At 40.9% G+C, this 22405-nt stretch overlaps 1 protein-coding gene and 1 long non-coding RNA gene across 2 annotated transcripts in view; both read right to left on the bottom strand.

The window, feature by feature from the left end:
* cfl1l (cofilin 1 (non-muscle), like) overlaps positions 1 to 22405 on the bottom strand; it is a 36483-nt gene that overhangs the window by 6907 nt on the left and 7171 nt on the right. Inside the window, exons 2-3 of the mRNA XM_061910546.1 lie at positions 15843 to 15908; positions 9569 to 9849 (exon numbers count right to left, since the gene is read on the bottom strand). Coding sequence (XP_061766530.1) covers positions 9569 to 9849; positions 15843 to 15845 — 284 coding nt within the window. The 5' untranslated portion in view covers positions 15846 to 15908. The remainder of the gene's footprint in view (positions 1 to 9568; positions 9850 to 15842; positions 15909 to 22405) is intronic.
* Positions 10288 to 15698, bottom strand: LOC133559124 (uncharacterized). The gene is made up of 2 exons (XR_009808097.1): positions 13868 to 15698; positions 10288 to 13789 (listed from the first exon to the last, which is right to left on the bottom strand). It is a non-coding gene; the product is annotated as an uncharacterized LOC133559124 (long non-coding RNA).

Raw genomic sequence — 22405 nt, 5'->3', positions numbered from 1 at the left:
AAATTGTAAAGGACAATGTTTTATCAACTGATTGCAATAATGTAAATTTGTTTTGAATATTAAACCAAAAATACGACTTATTTTATCTTTGTGAAAACATTTGACAGTGTGTTGTCAAGCTTATGAGATGCGATGCAAGTGTAAGCCACTGTGACACTATTCTTTTTTTTAAGAAATGTCTACTGATCATGTAAATGAGGGATATTTAATCACTGCTATGCTGAAATCATAACTAATATTGATACTGTTGATAATTTTAATTTTTGTTTCACTACTTTTGGTTTGTTCTGTGTCGTGTTTGTGTCTCCTCTGTTTATTGCAGCGCTGAGTGTTGCTGGGTCAGGTTTGGTTTTGGAATTGGATTGCATTGTTATGGTATTGCTGTGTATTGTTTTGTTGGATTGATTTATAAAAAAAAAAAGAAAAAAGATTGAAAATAAAAAAAACAGACAAAGAGCAGCTCGAAGACTTCAATGGAATTACAACATAATGGACGCGGGTCACCAGGGCCCCACCCTGGAGCCAGGCCCGGAGTTGGGGCACGATGACGAGCGCCTGGTGGCCAGGCCTGTCCCCGAAGAGGCAACATGGGTCACCTCTCCAATGGGCTCACCACTCATAGGAGGGGCCATAGAGGTCGGGTGCATTGTGAGCTGGGCGGCAGCCGAAGGCAGGGCACTTGGCGGTCCTATCCTCGGCTACAGAAGCTAGCTCTTGGGACATCACCTCACTAGGGGGAAGGAACCTGAGCTAGTGCGCGAGGTAGAGAAGGTCTGGCTGGATATAGTCGGACTCACCTCAACGCACAGCAAGGGCTCTGGAACCAGTTCTCTCGAGAGGGACTGGACTCTCTTCCACTCTGGCGTTGCCGGCAGTGAGAGGCGACAGGCTAAGGTGGCAATTCTCGCTGCCCCCCGGTTCAAAGTCTGCGCGTTGGAGTTCAACCCAGTGGACGAAAGGGTAGCTTCGCTCCGCCTTCAGGTTGGGGGACGGTTCATGACTGTTTGTGCTTATACACCAAACAGCAGTTCAGAGTACACACCCTTTTTGGGTACACTCGAGGGAGTACTGGAAAGTGCTCCCCCGGGTGATTCCCTCGTCCTACTTGGAGACTTCAACGCTCATGATGGCAATGGAGAGGCGTGATTGGGAAGAGTGGCCGCCCGGATCTAAACCAGAGTGGTGTTTTGTTATTGGACTTTTGTGCTGGTCACGGATTGTCCGTAACAAACACCATGTTCAAGCATAAGGCTTCATCTGGCCGGGATCTTCAGCTCTCACTGGATCGGTTCGCAGCAGAGTTTGAAGCGACCGGAATGAAATTCAGCATCTCCAAGTCCGAGTCCATGGTTCTCGCTCGGAAAAGGATGGAGTGCCATTTCCGGGTTGGGGAGGAGACCCTGCCCCAAGTGGAGGAGTTCATGTACCTAGGAGTCTTGTTCACGAGTGGGGGAAGAGTGCATCATGAGGTCAACAAGCGGATCGGTGCGGCGTCTTCAGTAATGCGGACGTTGTACTGTTCCGTTGTGGTGAAGAAGGAGCTGAGCTGGAAGGCAAAGCTCTCAATTTACCAGTCGATCTACGTTCCCATCCTCACCTATGGTCATGAGTTTTGGGTCATGACCGAAAGGATAAGATCACGGGTATAAGCGGCCAAAATGAGTTTCCTCTGCCGGGTGGCGGGGCTCTCCTTTAGAGACAGAGTGAGAAGCTCTGCCATCTGAGAGGAGCTCAAAGTAAAGCCGCTGCTCCTCCACATCGAGAGGAACCAGATGAGGTGGCTCGGGCGTCAGGAAGCAACCCGAACGCCTCCCTAGAGAGGTGCTTAGGGCACGTCCAACTGGTAGGAGGCCACGGGGAAGACCCAGGACACGTTGGGAAGACTATGTGTCCCGGTTAGCCTGGGAATGCTTTGGGATCCCCCAGGAAGAGCTGGACAAAGTGGCTGGGGAGAGGGAAGTCTGGGCTTCCCTGCTTAGGCTGCTGCCCCCGCGACCCAACCTCGGATAAGCAATGCAATCCAATTCCAAAACCAAACCTGACCCAGCAACACTCAGAGCAATTGACAGGAGACAAACAACACAGAACAAACCAAAAGTAGTGAAACAACAGTATCATTAGTTATAATTTCAGCATAGCAGTGATTAAAAATCCCTCGACATTATCATTAGACATTTATGTCCAATGTTTTCACAAAGAGAAGTCATATTTTTGGTTTGTTTAATAGTTAAAACAAATTTACATTATTGCAATCAGTTGATAAAACATTGTCCTTTACAATTATAAAAGCTTTTTTTTTTAAAAAAAATCTACTACTCTGCTTGCATGTCAGCAGACTGGGGTAGATCCTGCTGAAATCCTATGTATTGAATGAATACAGATTCGCGTTGAATCGAAAAAAATCGTTTTATAATTGAATCGCTACCCCAAGAATCGAGATTGAATCGAATCGTGGGACACCCAAAGATTCTCAGCCTTAATATACACACACACACACCTTCCGCTTATCGGAGGTCGGGTCGCGGGGGCAGCAGCCTAAGCAAGGAAGCCCAGACTTCCCTCTCCCCAGCCACTAGGGGGATCCCAAGGCATTCCCAGGCCACCGGGGAGACAGTCTTCCCAACGTGTCCTGGGTCTTCCCCGTGGCCTCTTACCAGTCGGACGTGCCCTACACACCTCCCTCGGGAGGCGTTCGGGTGGCATCCTGACCAGATGCCCGAACCACTTCATCTGGCTCCTATCGATGTGAAGGAGCAGCGGCATCACTTTGAGCTCCTCATCCTTTTTTTAAAAAAAGGGGGAGCCCCACCACCCGGCGGAGGAAGCTCATTTCGGCCGCTTGTACCCATGATCTTGTCCTTTCGGTCATAACTCAAAGCTCATGACCATAGGTGAGGATGGGAACGCAGATTGACGGTAAATTGAGAGCTTTGCCTTCCGGGTCAGCTCCTTCTTCACCAGAACGGATCGATACACATATAAACACACACACAAACCCTGTTCCCATATGAGTTGGGAAATTGTGTTAGATGTAAATATAAACGGAATACAATGATTTGCAAATTTTTCAACCCATATTCAGTTGAATATGCTACAAAGACAACATATTTGATGTTCAAACTGATAAAAAAAACATTTTTGCAAGTCATTAACTTTAGAATTTGATGCCAGCAACACGCGACGAAGTTGGGAAAGGTGGCAATAAGTACTGTTAAGTTGAGGAATGCTCAACACTTATATGGAACATCCCACAGGTGTGCAGGCTAATTAGGAACAGTTGGGTGCCATGATTGGGTATAAAAGCAGCTTCCATGAAATGTAAAGTAATTCACAAACAAAGATGGGGTGAGGCTCACCACTTAAAGAAAATTGTCGAACAGTTTTAGAACAACATTTCTCAACGAGCTATGGCAAGGAATTTAGGGATTTTACCATCTACGGTGCGTAAAATCAAAAAGTTCAGAGAATCTGGAGAAATCACTGCACGTAAGCGATGATATTACGGACTTTTGATCCCTCAGGCGGGACTGCATCAAAACCCGACAGTGTGTAAAAGATATCACCACATGGGCACAGGAACACTTCATAAAACCACTGTCAGTAACTATAGTTGGTCGCTACATCTGTAGGTGCAAGTTAAAACTCTACTATGCAAAGCCAAACCCATTTAACAACAATATCCTGAAACGCCGCCGGTTTGGCCCGAGATCATCTAAGATGGACTGATGCAAAGTGGAAAGGTGTTCTGTGGTCTGACGAGTCCATATTTCAAGTTATATTTGGAAACAGAGGACGTGGTGTCCTCCAGAACAAAGAGGAAAATAACCATTCGGATTGTCATAGGTGCAAAGTTCAAAAGCCAGCATCTGTGATGGTATGGGGGTGTATTAGTGCCCAAGGCATGGGTAACTTACACATCTGTGAAGGCACCATTAATGCTGAAAGGTACATACAGGTTTTGGAGCAACATAGGTTGCCACCAAAGCAACGTTATAATGGACGCCCCTGCTTATTTCAGCAAGACAAGTGTTACAACAGCGTGCGTTCGTAAAAAAAAAAAAGAAAAAAAAAGTGCTGGTACTTTCCTGGCCTACCTACAGTCCTGACCAATCTCCTACCGAAAATGTGTGGTGCATTATGAAGCGTAAAATACAACAGCGGAGACGATGGACTGTTGAACGACAAGCTCTACATAAGTTCTAGCCTTTAAATAGACCCCCTTTTTACACCAGTTGATCTGCAGTTTTTCTTTTTCTCCTCTGTCCCACTCTCCCTTGCAGAGGGGGTCCGGTCCGGCGGCCATGGAATAAGTACTGGCTGTCCAGAGTCGGGACCCAGGATGGACCACTCGCCTGTGTATCGGCTGGAGACATCTCTGCGCTGCTGATCCGCCTCCGCTTGGAATGGTTTCTTGTTGGCTCCACTATGGACGGGAGTCCACTATGGTGAACATGTCCTTTCCCAACTACTTTGGCACGTGTTGCAGCCATGAACAGCCATGAAATTCTAAGTTAATTATTATTTGCAAAAAAAAAAAAAAAAGTTTGAGTTTGAACATTAAATATGTTGTCTATGTAGTACATTCAATTGAATTTGGGTTGAAAGGGATCTGCAAATCGGGCTTCACGGTGGCAGAGGGGTTAGTGAGTCTGCCTCACAATACGAAGGTCCTGCAGTCCTGGGTTCAAATCCAGGCTCGGGATCTTTCTGTGTGGAGTTTGCATGTTCTCCCCGTGAATGCGTGGATTCCCTCCGGGTACTCCGGCTTCCTCCCACTTCCAAAGACATGCACCTGGGGATTGGTTGATTGGCAACACTAAATAGTCCCTAGTGTGTGAAAGTGAGTGTGAATGTTGGTCTGTGTTGGCCCTGCGATGAGGTGGCGACTTGTCCAGGGTGTACCCCGCCTTCCGCCCAATTGTAGCTGAGATAGGCGCCAGCGCCCCCCGCGACCCCAAAAAGGAATAAGCGGTAGAAAATGGATGGATGTGCAAATCATTGTATTCCATCTAACATTTTCCCAACTCATGGAAACAGGGTTTTTAATTATATATATATATATATATATATATATATATATATATATATATATATATATATATATATATATATATATATATATATATATATATATATATATATATATATATATATATATATATATATATATATATATATATATATATATATATATATATATATATATATATATATATATATACATACACACACACACAAACCTCATTGCTCTTATGCTGCACTACAACGACTTAATGCAACAAAATGTTCCCGTCTATACTGTAAAGTTAAAATTTGAATGACAATAAAAGTTAGTCCAAGTCTGCATTTCCTTACAGTCTGCCGCTGCCCCTCAAGGCTAAATCACTTCCACTACAGCAAATAAATTGCAGTTCTTATATATTTATATATTTAAGTACCATTATCGCTGGTGGACACAGCCACAGAGGAAGATAAGGCACTAGTTTAAACATTGTGTTGATTTTGTTCGTCAATGGCACAGAGGTAAATTAATCCTATACATTTACAGTTAATACCTACGATTGATAAAGGCAGCATCAAACCAAACAGATCGTACATAGGGATGGGTATTGTTTAATCTGCACTTTTAAAAACAGTAGGTAAAAAAAAAAGATGTAAAAAAATAAAATAAGCTTTAATTTTTTTAACGGAATTTTGTGAGCACTAATTTCAAAGTAATATTACTGTACATTCAAAAGAACCACACAGCACATGGTCATAGTATCACAGTTGGAAGAGAATGTGCACTAAAAAAAGAAGTGTGTGTTGGATCACGTGCTTGCCGTGACACTACGTTACTTCCAATATATTCTCTCCCAACATTGATTGACCACCGAAATGATTCAGCCACATTATTTCCGGTCTGGTTACAACCGCTTTAGTTAGCGACTTTAGGTACCAACCCCTAATCAATGTAAACCAGGAAGGGAGGATGTGGAACGCAAGGACACGTTGGAATTCGAACGATCGCACAACCTGTGGCGGTCTCTCTCTGAGCGGTATTAAAAGCTTGGTGTTAAGAATTCTCTATGTTTGTATTATTTTTCCAGAGACCTTTATTTTGAAGCATTTCTTTGACCGTGTCACTTCTGCTTCCTTATTTAGACTTGTGGTAACTTTTCTCTTTGCCACATTTAAATCGGCACTCCAGTCTTTGACGATGTGAGTATTTTGATGATTGTATAAGACCCATTTAGACTATTAATATACATGACGTTGTATCGATCCGTTGTGGTGAAGAAGGAGCTGAGCCGGAAGGCAAAGCTCTCAATTTACCGGTCGATCTACGTTCCCATCCTCCCCTATGGTCATGAGCTCTGGATCATGACCGAAAGGATAAGATCACGGGTACAAGCGGCCGAAATGAGTTTCCTCCGCCGGGTGGCGGGGCTCTCCCTTAGAGATAGGGTGAGAAGCTCTGCCATCCGGGAGGAACTCAACGTAAAGCCGCTGCTCCTCCACATCGAGAGGAGCCAGATGAGGTGGTTCGGGCATCTGGCCAGGATGCCACCCGAACGCCTCCCTAGGGAGGTGTTTAGGGCACGTCCAGCTGGTAGGAGGCCACGGGGAAGACCCAGGACAAGTTGGGAAGACTATGTCTCCCGGCTGGCCTGGGAACGCCTCGGGATCCCCCGGGAAGAGCTAGACGAAGTGGCTGGAGAGAGGGAAGTCTGGGCTTCCCTGCTTAGGCTGCTGTCCCCGCGACCCGACCTCGGATAAGCAGAAGATGATGGATGGATGGATGGATAATTGAGCAAAATAACATTCTCATTGTGTTAAAAGGAAAACTATATTTAACCTTTTTCAAAAATAAATAAGCTTTTAGATACCTTATTTTTCACATGCATTATATGAGCTTTCCTTGTCAACTTTTCATCCAAGATGACTCTAAGAAACCTGATTTCAGACGCCTCAATTTCCACATTGTTTATGGATAAACTAACCTCTTCTATCTTTTGTTTTATTACTGAATACCATAAATTTAGTCTTCCAAATTTAAAGATAATTTATTTATATTAAACCACAATTTTAGTTTAACCATTTCCTCTTCAATATTCTCGGCTGAGATTTTCAAGTCATCTCCTGAACAGTATAAATTTCTATCGCCTGCGAATAATACGCACTGTAAAATTTTCGAAACCTCACAAATATCATTTATGTATAAAGTAAAAAACTTGGGTCCTAAAATCGAACCTTGTGGAATTCCACATTCAATATTCATACATTCTGACCTATGATCATCGATCTCAACATATTGCTGTTGTTGTAAATAACTGGTCAACCAGTCCAGTGCAACTCCTCTGACTCCATAGGTATATCATTTAGAAATGAGAGTTTGATGATCTACAGGAGGGGTCACCAACACGGTGCCCGCGGGCACCAGGTAGCCCGTAAGGACCAGATGAGTCGCCCGCTGGCCTGTTCTAAAAATAGCTCCAATTGCAGCACTTACCAGTGAGCTGCATCTATTTTTTAAATTGTATTTATTTACCAGCAAGCTGGTCTCGCTTTGCTCGACATTTTTAACTCAAAAGAGAGACAAAACTCAAATAGAATTTGAAAGTCCAAGAAAATATTTTAAAGACTTGGTCTTCACTTGTTTAAAATAAATTCATTTATTTTTTTACTTTGCTTCTTATAACTTACAGAAAGACAATTTTAGGGGAAAAAATACAACCTTAAAAATGATTTAAGGATTTTTAAACAACTTTTTAACTTTTAAATTCCTTCCTCTTCTTTCCTGACAATTTCAATCAATGTTCAAGTAAATTTGTTTTAATTGTAAAGAATACTAAATACATTTTAACTCTTCATTTTAGCTTCTGGTTTTTCGACAGAATATTTGTGAAATATTTCTTCAAACTTATGATTAAAATTCAAAAAAATTATTCTGGCAAATCTAGAAAATCTTTAGAATCAAAATAAAATCTTATTTCAAATTATTTTGAATTTCTTTTAAAATGTTAGTTCTGGAAAAACTAGAAGAAATAATGATTTGTCCTTGTTAGATGTATACAGTGGGGCAAAAAAGTATTTAGTCAGCCACCGATTGTGCAAGTTCTCCCACTTAAAATGATGACAGAGGTCTGTAATTTTCATCATAGGTACACTTCAACTGTGAGAGACAGAATGTGAAAAAAATATCTAGGAATTTCAAAGAGTTTATTTGTAAATTATGGTGGAAAATAAGTATTTAATCAACTATTTAAAGCTCTCACTGATGGAAGGAGGTTTTGGCTCAAAATCTCACGATACATGGCCCCATTCATTCTTTCCTTAACACGGATCAATCGTACTGTCCCTTTAGCAGAAAAACAGCCCCAAAGCATGATGTTTCCACCCCCATGCTTCACAGTAGGTGTGGTGTTCTTGGGATGCAACTCAGTATTCTTCTTCCTCCAAACACGACGAGTTGAGTTTATACCAAAATGGATACATGGCTGATACAGCAGAGGATTGGGAGAATGTCATGTGGTCAGATGAAACCAAAATAGAACTTTTTGGTATAAACTCAACTCGTCGTGTTTGGAGGAAGAGGAATACTGAGTTGCATCCCAAGAACACCACACCTACTGTTAAGCATGGGGGTGGAAACATCATGCTTTGGGGCTGTTTTTCTGCTAAGGGGATACGACGATTGATCCGTGTTAAGGAAAGAATGAATGGGGCCGTGTATCGTGAGATTTTGAGGAAAAACCTCCTTCCATCAGTGAGAGCTTTGAATGGTTGACCAAATACTTATTTTCCACCATAATTTACAAATAAATTATTTTAAATTCCTACAAAGTGTATTCCCGGATTTTTTTCTTACATTCCGTCTCTCACAGTTGAAGTGTACCTACGATGAAAATTACAGACCTGTCATCATTTTAAGTGGTTGCCCACATCTGAGGTCCTCTCCAAGGTTTCTCATAGTCAGCATTGTCACTGGCGTCCCACTGAATGTGAATTCTCCCTGCCCACTGGGTGTGAGTTTTCCTTGCCCTTTTGTGGGTTCTTCCGAGGATGTTGTAGTCGTAATGATTTGTGCAGTCCTTTGAGACATTTGTGATTTGGGGCTATATAAATAAACATTGATTGATTGATTGAGAACTTGCACAGTCGGTAGCTGATTTTGTGATTTTGTGGGTTCTTCCGAGGATGTTGTAGTCGTAATGATTTGTGCAGTCCTTTGAGACATTTGTGATTTGGGGCTATATAAATAAACATTGATTGATTGATTGATTGATTAAATACTTTTTTGCCCCACTGTTCATCTTTGTACTGCTACCAAAATATTGCTATCGGACAACACTAACGGATACTAACCCAAAGTACCGCTGTGTATACTCCAATAAGCACCATTAAAAGTTGACAAGTCCAACTGATAACGATGTGTTCTCTGATCGGAACCCCAACCCCTAATAAACCAGTCTCAGAGTTTAATACTCAACACAGACTGTGACTAAGGGGAAGCGGACAATAACCGTACTTATACGCCAGATAAAGTGTGTCAGAATACGCATTGTCTCTACAGTAAGAAACTTACCACATGGAGAAGACGAGATCTTCTTGTCCTCCTTGTTCGCATTTCTCGTAGTGGCAGTCGTAGATTATGTAGCAGCAGGATTTCTCAAGCATTATTCTTTTGAATTCTTGAAAGGCATCAGAGTTTTCCTTAATGTCCTTTTGCCTGACAACATCTGTGATTTGAATCATGCTGTTTTTGATTCCCAACGCCATCACGCGTATGCGTTCATCACTTTGTGTGTTGAGTTTCATGTTCTCAAACATTTCTTTCACGTCGTCGGCGACTTTCACTCCAGATGCCTGAAAACAGCACAAAGTTATGTTATTTGCCGTGAATTGATGTTTCTTGGCTGAGCATTTTTTTCGGTGATTATGTGGCATAGCGACGTGGAATTTTTTTTTTTTTTTTTTTTAAGTACTTGATCACCATTGTCAATTAATGAAGATCTGACTGACTAGCAGCTAATTGTGCATCTCCCTACACAGTGAAGCCACTCCATTAAGCTCATAATCACCTCATTTGGATAATGAACTGCATTTCTTAGCACCATTATCAAACATTGCACACAGAAAGCAGGCATGCTAAAGGCTAAGATAGCCGCTAAGATGACTTTAAACAACTAGAAATAAGTTCTTAGTAAAGTTTGAGAAGTGTAGGCGGAACCATGCTGCACCCGAAACTTAACAGGAAATAATCATTTAGATTTTAAGAGTCTAGTAGAGAGGATAATATATCTGTTGGTGTGTCAGTCACTACGTTTCTATGCGCTAAATTAGTCAGATTTCTCAAATATTTTTTTTTTTGTATTTTCACATTTACATCTAAAGTCCAAGTGTCCATGCACACACTTATGTGACTATTGGTCATACACCATGTGCCTCCTGTACACTGGGGGGGTGCTCATTTCATTTTAGCGTGGATAATGACTTTTCCGGTTGACCTGTGAAGTCAGTATGATTTGCAGATCCTTACAGCTGGCTTTAAGCTATGTCTGCTATAATATTGGCACAGATCACAAATATTACATCTTTAGTGGCTATGCTGTTGTTACGTACACAGCATTAAGAAATGATCTCTGGTTGCGCTACGAACATGACGCTACTACCAAGAATGTATCGGGTCGGATGCAAAGAAAGGGGAAGGAATTTTCGGACGAAAATAATGAACACTAAACTTTTAAATGTCTAAGTTCATTCAAAAGACTCTGGATTCATGGAAGGAGTTTTAAATCCGAAGGAAAAGACAGTTCACGTCCCAACTGCTATCCAGAGGAATGTTGCAATCGTTCTGGACTATCTTGCTAGTTGTGTGGAAAGTATCGGTTCGGAGTGCACAAATGCAGCGTGAATAGGTTTGTGTACGCTTTATTATCTTTTATCTCATTCGTATTTAGTTTGCGAGTCTGAAATGAACAGACATTCTACATTTCCTTAATTACATTTATAACATTCCACCATCGATGCACTTTAAAATGTAAAGTTTTAAATTTGAAGCAAATAAACAGTCTCCTCTTCATTACAATTATGTTTTTATTGAATAGTATCTGCTTCAGGGTGTTATTCCGCGCACATTGAGAGTGGTGCATGCGTAATACAAAAAAGGTCCTCCCCAGCAGCTGAGAGATCTGGTTTCCAATCACATAATCCAGGTGTGTTAGTCCGATTTTTCAAAAACCGAAAACGATCGGATTAAAAGGTGTTACCATGGATTGTAGGAGGCCTATTAAGAGCCAAACTATTTGAGAAATCGGACTAATTTGGTGCATGGACATGTACTGAATCAGTCGATCCATAAATTGCTGGTGTCAATACCAACATGAGTGTGCTGGAAGAGTTAATGTGTCAAAATTCCTTTCGTCCAATTAGTTCATTAGGTCTTCAAAGAATGATACATTTTTTTATTCTTATAGCCAGACCTAACGGTACTGTTTGTTTTTTTCAACGCGCATGCACCCTGGCTCCTTTTACACTCGTAGGGAAATGTAATGGTGCCTAGTTAATGTTGAGCCAAAAGTGGAACAAATAGCCAGCAAAAGGCAAAGAAAAGCCAATATGTCCGATGTCCAAAGACAAAACTATTTTATCTTTGATGACAACACTGGAGTGAAGGCAGGTTGGCGTGCTTTGACGCTTGCAGAGGGTAGCTTCTTTTCTGTGTTTGGATGCAGTTTACTGCATTGTTGACAGTGTGGATTGTTATTGCTAATTGCTCTAGGAAGACCAAATACAAACTCAACCAAAAGGAAAGACCGAGGGAGGAGGCAGACAGAGGCCAAGAAGTCTTTACAATTAATTTTTCTCTCAAATCATACTTTTGGCTTCACAATAAAAAGCGCAACGAGTCATATCCACTACAGTAACAAAATGACAAATGTGTTATTAAGATCATGATGGGATTGTCCCATTTGAGTCGATGTAATCTGTACGGTGTCCTGGATGTGCAAAACTAACATTTCATGAAAAAATTACAATTACAGAAAAACTAAAAAAAAAAAGGCCAAAATTTACAATTTTAGAAGAAACAAAAATCGAAACAACTTAAAATTTCAAAAACCATCCGCTGAAGCTTCACTTCCTCATTTGAGCTCTGCAATTTGCTGACTTTGCTGTCAAATCTGTGATTTTGTTTTTTTATCTGTTTTCTGAAATTGTAATTTGTTTCATGAAATGCTGTTTTGTACTTCACGCCACTGTAAATCTGTGATATTTCTACCTACATAAATGGTGGTATCAAGTGAGTGGAGAGATCTTTTTTGGCAGAAAGCAATCAAGTGTACTGTATATTCTTTTACAAGAGTTTAACCTTTTTGACCTCGGGGGCCCAACTTTTCCACTGCAGAGTCAAGCCCACTCAAATATTGACGCTGAATTGGTAATTTTACTCCTGATATTAAATAATGTTCAATAACTATATCCAACTTACATTTTACAACCATGTCAAATATGACAGCATTTGTAAATATTTATTCAACACAAACCTTATGCTTAAATCAGGTTGATAGGGTACTCAAATACACTGCATAAAAAGGGACTTACAAATAACTGGCCAAAAAAAGGTATGTACAATTGTGTGGTGCTAAAATGACCTAAAATACACATGTTTCTTAAACGTCAATAAAATCAAAGTGCAAATAAAAACACAGCTTTACCACTTTAGTCATATTTTTTGCGATTAAGAAACATCTGGGACTTTAAAATCAGACTACAGTGTGTCATTACTGTCACACATGGTGGAAAAGTGTTATCACAATTGTGTCCCGCTCCTGCCCGTATGTACCACAGCTGACGAACATTTTTTTTTGGCGGCCCTTGCATCCCGATAATGGGCCCCGAGCCTGAGGTTAAGAAACACCGTTTTATAACATTCTCTGATTGATAGTCCTCAATTACAAAATAGGCTGAATCGCACATTATTTATAAATAGAGAGGGTTAAGACATTGTCATGCAGCCAAATAAATGATTAACTTGTACAACATGTAATGTACAGAATACCAGATGCATTTATTCAGGTATAAATATCACATTTAGCATTACCAAAAATTTTTGACAACCAACTCAGATCGTAACAATCCACATTTTGTGTTATCGCGAGAAACTGGTACCTAAACATGGTGGAGCTTCCCCTCTGAATGCAAATGCTTCTACGACAGGAATATAAATTATGTATTCCTACAACATACAAAATCTGGCAGGACATCAACACACTGCAGGTATTTTTTTATTCTCATTAAGAGTGTGTACTTTGTGTTGATCTGTTTAAAAAGCATGTTTAAAAAACAAAGCAAAGCAATTGTCCAGTCATGGCAATAAAAACTTAAATTATCCGTCTTGAGTACACTTATTGAGAAAAAAATAAGTCTACGATTAATTTTGAGTCAACTATGAACAAACTGATTAATCACGATTAAATATTTCAAACGCTTTACAGCCCTAATATGTCTGCATATAAACAGTATAGGTATGTGCTTATAGGGGCTGTTTGCAACTTGCTTCAAATGAAAAGGTTACATTTTAATTTTTTTACAACTATCCATCCATCATCTTCCGCTTATCCGAGGTCAGGTCGCGGGGGCAGCAGCCTAAGCAGGGAAGCCCAGACTTCCCTCTCCCCAGCCACTTCGTCTAGCTCTTCCTGGGGGATCCCGAGGCGTTCCCAGGCCAGCTGGGAGACAGTCTTCCCAACGTGTCCTGGGTCTTCCCCGTTGCCTCCTACCGGTTGGACATGCCCTAAACACCACCCTAGGGAGGCGTTTGGGTGGCATCCACTAATAAGAATTACTCATCAGCCTGAGTCATTAGTTAAGGCTTGTGACTCACCGCTGTCTCATACATGCAGGTAGCAAATGCACAAACATGTACCCAAGAACCTAAGAGAAGAAACTTACAATTAGCTGTTAATATGTAAAATAGAATATAAATTCAATGATAGCTAACGTGAGCTAAACTTTGCCAAATTGCCATTATTAGCTGACAAAGCTGGTGCATGTGCATTAGGTGTTGTGTCTTTTACATACTCAAAGCCAGGAAAGGGCAAGATAGAGTGCTTCCAAATATTTTGAAAAGTTGGCGCCCTCTAGGCAGCCGCCTGAAAAGGTTACACACCACCTTGCTTAAGGGCACGCTGAAACTATGCCAGTTAGACTTAATGCATTTTGTACATGATACAATTAAATCATTCCATGGTTAACTTCATCCTTTAAAATAGGTTTAGTTTGAATGAGGTTACACTGCATTAAAAGTATATAATTTAAGGTTTTGTCGGGATGCATCATTACATCCCTAATGTTTTGGCATCTCAAACACCCAAAATGTCAGGTAGCACACCAGTCCACAAAATGACAACTTTTTTTTTTTTAAATAGTCCTTTAAAAACAGCAATAAAAACTTAATTTTAAAACATTTAGACTCGCCAACCAAAAGCTGTCTGGCAATTTTGATGTCCACTAATATTAAATTGGCACAACTGACCTTTACAGCCGAGGGAAAGGGTTGTCTCTTTTCATAAATACATCTAAGACCAGTTTTATATCTGTAACAAATTTGTTTTAACCATAATTAGCTTTCTATAAATTTGGTCAGACGGTGAAACCAGTAAGGCAGGTGTCACCACTTAGTGATGTCACTAAATAGAATGAATGCTATTTAGGGACGGCATGGCGCAGTGGATGAGTGGCCGTGCGCAACCCGAGGGTCCCTGGTTCAATCCCCACCTAGTACCAACCTCGTCACGTCCGTTGTGTCCTGAGGAAGACACTTCACCCTTGCCCCTGATGGGTGCTGGTTAGCGCCTTGCATGGCAGCTCCCTCCATCAGTGTGTGAATGGGTAAATGTGGAAGTAGTGTCAAAGTGCTTTGAGTACCTTGAAGGTAGAAAAGCGCTATACAAGTACAACCCATTTATTTATTTATTCATTTAAAAGATCATATTTCATAATTGTAACAGTTTTTGGTAAGGAACCACATCAAAATCTCTACAATTTACATTTGAAGGTATTAAATATAATTCAAAGCAAACATGAAGCTTTTGTCATTGATCCAGTTAGCACAGGGATTCTCAAACTGTTGTTCGCCCAAGAATCACTTAAATATTGAAACACCGTTATAACTGTGTGTAAAGTTACACTACTGACTTGTTTTTGATTAATATTTAGGCCAACTATGCTACAATATTTTAATGTTGGTCAATATGTGGTACATGGTACAACGGATTAAGCACACGTGGCGTACTGTGACACATTTACCGAAACATTCTAATAGGTTAGAAGTCTCTTTGTGGTCATTTCTATTATGAAAGCTGACGTTTGTCATGAATAACTGGCAGGATGATTCTTCGCATTGATCATACGCCACATACCTGGATGGACGCAGGTAGTATGGAAAATTAAACCGGTTGAAAACGAGGCAGCTGACACAAAATGGCCGTAGCTTCCTTACTTCCACATTCCTGTCATTGTGGAACATGTCGGCGCGAGCAAGTTTGCCCTGAGGGACTCACACACAGTCTAAGTGTCAAGCTCAAACAAAGAAACCACCATTTTGGAGAGTAAAACCAAACCGGGAAGAAACTCATTTCCCCACCAACCAACCAATTTGATTTTAAGCTTACAAAAAAAAAAAAAACATTCACTTCCTTGTAACGCGACAGAGAGAAAATTACCCTCTAGAAGCAACTTGAAAAGACTTTTTGCTTGAGAAGCACATGTCAGGATGAGTGGAATGCTGTGAAAAGGTCATAGGTCACAAAACAGCAGCAAGGAGCTCAACCAAATTGAGTCCAGTTTAAGTTACTCACCATTTTTGCTTGAGGTGTGTGTAAAGACGGCAGGCGGCAAAGAGGCGATGGGAGCAGCAGTCAAACCTTTGAAGGGTTATAGGCAAGGAGAGCAGGTTAGACTTGTAGAGGTGGAGCTACAGGATAAACCCCTCCCCCCTCATCCCAGGTGTGTCGGTTTCAGCACATGACTGCATGCATTCAACATTATCTGACAATCAGTACTTCATTCACAATCTATGGAGGCGCCTGTTTTTATCTTTCACATTACAAACATTAATGTCACTGTCGTTTTTTTTTTGTTTTTTTTTTAACAGGTAAGGGTTTTCTTTTTCAGGCAGGTAAAATCCCACCTGGAGTCATGGTGGGTGTGGCTCGTGGCGATGCCCGTATATGGACAACAAACCTGCCGCACAATCTGAACTGCAGCTGAGATGCGTTCAGTGACCTTATATGGTAAAGCGTAGGATTAGGACAATGTTGTGTCAAAAGGGATTGAGCTGAACAGGGACACGTGTCCCCGTGGAATTCCATTTGTCTTTGTCAAACCGTGACTGCGCCGCGCACGGTTCGAAGAAGCACAAACAACACTTTGCTACATTAGGTTTTGCTTCATTTATCACATTGACTGATGTAACTAAGTCACACTACCGGTTGTCTGTAGAAGTGACCAAAACTTGAGTCAAAATACACACCTCAGTGTTGTCGTCACGATTAGGGATGGGCAATACAGTCAATGATGGTATTAATGGCAATATTTGTTACTTGAACATTTTCCAAATTATTTGAAATATTTTGTCAATGTGACTTTAACTTGGTGATCATGATTATAGACAGGAATACACAGCATATGGATTATACACAAACGTGACAAAATCTGTATAAAGTAGTGATGGGTTGATGAGGTGTCATGAATCGTTTCGACACATTGCAAAACTGTATTGATACTGTGTCAATACTGTGTCACTAAATACTGACATCTGCTGGACAATAAAAATTCCTACAGGCAACCTATGGACCGACTCAACTGACACTGATTTTATGACCTAGCATATACAATAATATAAACCAAGTCATTGTATTTCATTTAGGATTATTTCATATCTGCATTAACATAAAAATGTATTTTTATCTTTTTTTAGATAAAGTCAATAAATAATGTGAACATGATTGATTGAAACTTTTATTAGTAGATTGTACATATTCCGTACAATTGACCACTAAATGGTATGCACATGTATCATATCATGGAAATTTAAGAAAACGTGCTGTGAATGAGGATACTTTTTTTTTTACATGCGCTCTGAATACGCACTGTTGATTAATTGATTGACATTTTTATTAGTATATTGCACAGTACAGAACATATTCCGTACAATTGACCACTAAATGGTAACACCCGAATAAGTTTTTCAACGTGTTTAAATCGGGGTCCACGTTAATCAATTCATGGTAAAAAGGTAATGGGTTCGAGCTGGATTTGAACAAGTGCCCTAAGGAACTCAGCACGAACAACTACAGTCCTCCCCTCTACCAACTAAGCTATCGAAGAGGTTGTTTGTTACTGCTTTTTAATGTAACCAATAGGATGTATGTGTGGGTGGGACAATGCTAGAAACTTCGAGAGAACAGGATGAATCGACAAGGAAATTAACACAAATACCTTTTATTCCGATATATGATAAAAATATTCCCACACGGTGGAAATGATCTCCGACGACGATAAATGACAAATGACCAACAACAGAAGTGCTGCGATTCTGTTGGCAGCAGCATCTCGTTGACAGATGCGCTTCCTTATAAACAGTTTGGCGCAAAGTCCTCAGTGCGAACCAGTTCGCGTATAGGTCACATGACCAAAACAGATCATGATCGGTCACGTGACTTTCTAAGAGCGGTACGCGCACCGACACAGGGTTTCGCTCTATGAGTTCGACGCATGCCCCGATGCATCGGTGTTGCCGGACCCATCACTAGTATAAAGTAACTTATTTTTTAACATTCTTATTTCTATTGTCTTATATTGCATACGGTCTCCATCTAGTGGTATGCCAAATACTCACTTAATTAAAGTACAGTGTTTTATTTTCCTACATACATACACACACATATATATATATATATATATATATATATATATATATATATATATATATATATATATATATATATATATATATACATACATACATACATACATACATACATACATACATACATACATACATACATACATACATACATACATATATATATATATATATATATATATATATATATATATATATATATATATAGACACTTGTATAGCACTTTTCTACCTTCAAGGTACTCAAAGCGCTTTGACACTATTTCCACATTTACCCATTTACACATGCTGAGGGCGGGAGCTGCCATGCATGGCCCTAACCACAACCCATCAGGAGCAGGGGTGAAGTGTGTTGCTCAAGGACACAACGGACATGACAAGGTTGGTAGAAGGTTGGGATTAAACCAGGAACCCTCAGGTTTCTGGCAAGGCCACTCTCCCAACCGAACCACACCATCCCCAAACGCAGTGTTACTGTTCAAACTGTGTGTAATAATAACAGTGGCCAAAAATATTCCATGAACTTGTTAAATGAAACCTCTAGCTTGCTTTTAATAAATACTTAAGCCTACTACACTACTGTATTTTAATGCTGGGCCATTATGGTGGTACTTGGAGAGCCAAGTGTTTTCTGAGGTGCTACTTGGTGGAAAAAGTTTGAGAACCACTGGTTTAGATTAGGGCAACTACTTTTGGCTCTCTTTTTTCCGCCCACAAAGCTCTCTTGTGTCCAAGGATTTATTTACTTGGTATGTAAATTACATAACAATTCATAAGATTTTGGTATGTAAATTACATAATTCATAAGATTTTGGTCTTTCTCGAACATGCATAGATACAATATAGTACATCACATATTTACAATTTCCCATTACATGACACTAAGTGTCCCCTTTTCTTTTTTATAGCAAGTTCTTACACATTTGTTTGAGATAAAACAACATTAAATAAATAATACAATTCTCATGAACAAATACTTGTTTATAAGCCATGATTTACATACAGCGTTTCGGCTGGGGGCCCTAGGCAATTGCCTAGTTTTCCTACCTAGTTAGGACGGGCCTGATCTTAGTAGAATCACATAGTCTCTCATTCCGATAGTAGAGAAAGGTAATCACAGTAATGAAAAATGATCATATCTAGAAAGTAATATTCTGAGTAATGTAGTGCCATGATTTATTTATTTTTTTTAATCAGCACCTAGTAACTTTACAACTTTCATACAATATTTACAAGCCAGAGTACGAAGACTCTCAAAGGGGGAAGCTTGCACCTAACCACAATGTGTTACATCATAACACACCATTATCCAGCAGCCCACTGGATGTTTTCAAACTATATTACTATGGTGATCATAGGAAGCGCTGCTTCATGCAGAGGAGGTACGGAACCCAGTGGGCGGGGCAACAATAAATGCGAGTGTCAGACAGAGGCAGGTTTCTACAGCAAAGTTCTGCAGAAAGTGATATAATATCGAATAAGTGCATATTTTTTTAATCTTTTTGCTTTAATTTTTGCTGCGTTTTTTGCATCCTTGTTGCGCTTGCTCAATTATAAAGGATGGCAATCAAGTAGGTTGTCTGGAAAGTAAAGGCGCAATGTCCATCCATCCATCCATCCATCTTCTTCCGCTTATCCGAGGTTGGGTCGCGGGGGCAGCAGCCTAAGCAGGGAAGCCCAGACTTCCCTCTCCCCAACAACTTCGTCCAGCTCCTCCCGGGGCATCCCGAGGCGTTCCCAGGGCAGTCGTGAGACATAGTCTTCCCGACGTGTCCTGGGTCTTCCCTGTGGCCCCCTACCGGTTGGACGTGCCCGAAACACCTCCCTAGGAAGGCGTTCAGGTGGCATCCTGACAAGATGTCCAAACCGCCTAATCTGGCTAATCTCGATGTGGAGGAGCAGCAGCTTTAGTTTGAACTCCTCCCGGATGACAGAGCTTCTCACCCTATCTCTAAGGGAGAGCCCCGCCACCCAGCAGAGGAAACTCATTTTGGCCGCTTGTACCCGTGATCTAGTCCTTCCAGTCATAAGCCAACGTTCTTGACCGTAAGTGAGGATGGGAACGAAGATCGACCGGTAAATTGAGAGCTTTGCCTTCCGGCTCAGCTCCTTTTTCACCACCAAGGTTAGATACAGTGTCCGTATTATTGAAGACGCCGCATCGATCCGCCTGTCGACCTCACGATGCACTCTTCCCTCACTCATGAACAAGACTTCGAGGAACTTGAACTCCTCCACTTGGGGCAAGATCTCCCCTCCAACCCGTAGATGGCACTCCACCCTTTTCCGGAGCAACGCTCATATATTTAAAATATTCAATATTTTATTGTTCATATTGTAAATTCCACATTCTGTATTTCTATCCACATTCTACTGTAAGTTAAAGTTCATTCTGTTTGTGAGATGGTCTGTTTAGTTTTTTACTGAAAAACACACTTAGAATGTACATGAAACTACAGAATGTGGGATTTACAATACTGACTATGAACAATAAAACACTGAATATTCAAAACATGCCCGTTGCCCCTCTACTTTCCAGACACCTTCAAAGACCGACATCTTTAAAGGCCTACTGAAATTAGATTTTCTTATTTAAACGGGGATAGCAGGTCCATTCTATGTGTCATACTTGATCATTTTGCGATATTGTCATATTTTTTGCTGAAAGGATTTAGTAGAGAACATCGACGATAAAGTTCGCAACTTTGGGTCGCTAATAAAAAAGGCTTGCCTTTACCGGAAGTACCAGACGATGAAGTCACCCGTGTGAGGGCTCCTCACATCCTCACAGTTTATAATGGGAGCTTCCAACAAAAAAAGCTATTCGGACCGAGAAAACGACATTTTCCCCATTAATTTGAGCTAGGATGAAAGATTAGTGGCTGAGGATATTGATAGCGAAGGACTAGAAAAAAATATATATAATAAATTAAGTTAAAAAAATAAATAAATAAAGGCGATTGCATTGTGAGCGATTCAGACGTTTTCAGACACATTTACTAGGATAATTCTTGGAAATCCCTTATCTTTCTATTGTCTGGCTAGTGTTTTAGTGAGATTAAATAGGACCTGATAGTCGGAAGAGTGTGTCCACGGGTGTGTTGACGCCAGTGTCTGAGGGAAGTCACAGCTGAATTGACGGTGCAAGCTCTGCAGATCTCCGGTAAGAGGCGACTTTTTACCACAATTTTCTCACCGAAACCTGCTGGTTGACAAGTTGTCGGGATCCATGTTCGCTTGACCGCTCTGATCAATAGTAAAGCTTCACCTCCGGGAATTTTAAACATGGAAACACCGTGTGTTTGTGTGGCTAAAGGCTAAAGCTTCCCACCTCCATCTTTCAACTTTGACTTCTCCATTACTAATTGAACAAACTGCAAAAGATTCAGCAACACAGATGTCCAAAATACTGTGCAATTGCGCGATGAAAAGAGACGACTTTTAGCCGCAAGTGGTGCTGCGCTAATATGTCCCCTCCAACTCGAGACGTCACGCGCACGCGTCATCATTCCGCGACGTTTTCAACATGAAACTCAGCGGGAAATTTAAAATTGTAATTTAAATAAATGGGTTGTACTTGTATAGCGCTTTTCTACCTTCAAGGTACTCAAAGCACTTTGACACTACTTTCCACATTTACCCATTCACACACACATTCACGGAGGGAGCTGCCATGCAAGGCGCCAACCAGCACCCATCAGGAGCAAGGGTGAAGTGTCTTGCTCAGGACACAACGGACGTGACGAGGTTGGTACTAGGTGGGATTTGAACCAGGGACCCTCGGGTTACGCACGGCCACACTCCCACTGCGCCACGCCGTCCCCTTTAGTAAACTAAACCGGCCGTATTGGCATGTGTAGCAATGTTAATATTTCATCATTGATATATAAACTATCAGACTGCGTGGTCAGTAGTAGCGGGTTTCAGTAGGCCTTTAAGAATTGAGTAAGAGCAACAAACGCGGTGAAAAATAAAAGCAAAATGATTTAAAAAAAAAAAACACCCACCTATTTAATTTAACACTGTTTTGCAGAACTTTTTTGTAGGAATCCGCCTCTGTCTGACACTCACGTTTGCGAGGTCTGAAGCCTTTTGCTGCCCCGCCCACTCTGTCCTGTACCTCATTTGCATGAAGCAGCGCTTCCTATGGTCACCGTAGTAACCCGTATGTCACTCAAAAGTGCATATTATAACCATTAGAATCCTTTCTATAGTTTGAAAACATCCAGCGGTGGTCAGTTGCTAGTGTGTGTGACATCATACCTGGCCGTTGTGTGTGATGTAAACCTGGTGGTCAGGTGCGAAGTGTGTGTGAGACGTCACACCTGGTGGTCAGACTTCCAACTTGACCCCTCATTGACTGGTTCTGTGACAGGATCGATTGCTTCAGCCATAATTACCGGAAGCGAGTCTTGCTTTTTGAAGCAGCAAATTTTTCAACATTAAATTTTTCAGCATTGTATTGTCCAACACATTCTGACTGGTTTACAAAAGC

Source organism: Nerophis ophidion, linkage group LG09, assembly GCF_033978795.1.
Source record: "Nerophis ophidion isolate RoL-2023_Sa linkage group LG09, RoL_Noph_v1.0, whole genome shotgun sequence".
Taxonomy (NCBI): Eukaryota; Metazoa; Chordata; class Actinopteri; order Syngnathiformes; family Syngnathidae; genus Nerophis; species Nerophis ophidion.
This window is presented reverse-complemented; position numbering and strand designations above follow the sequence as displayed.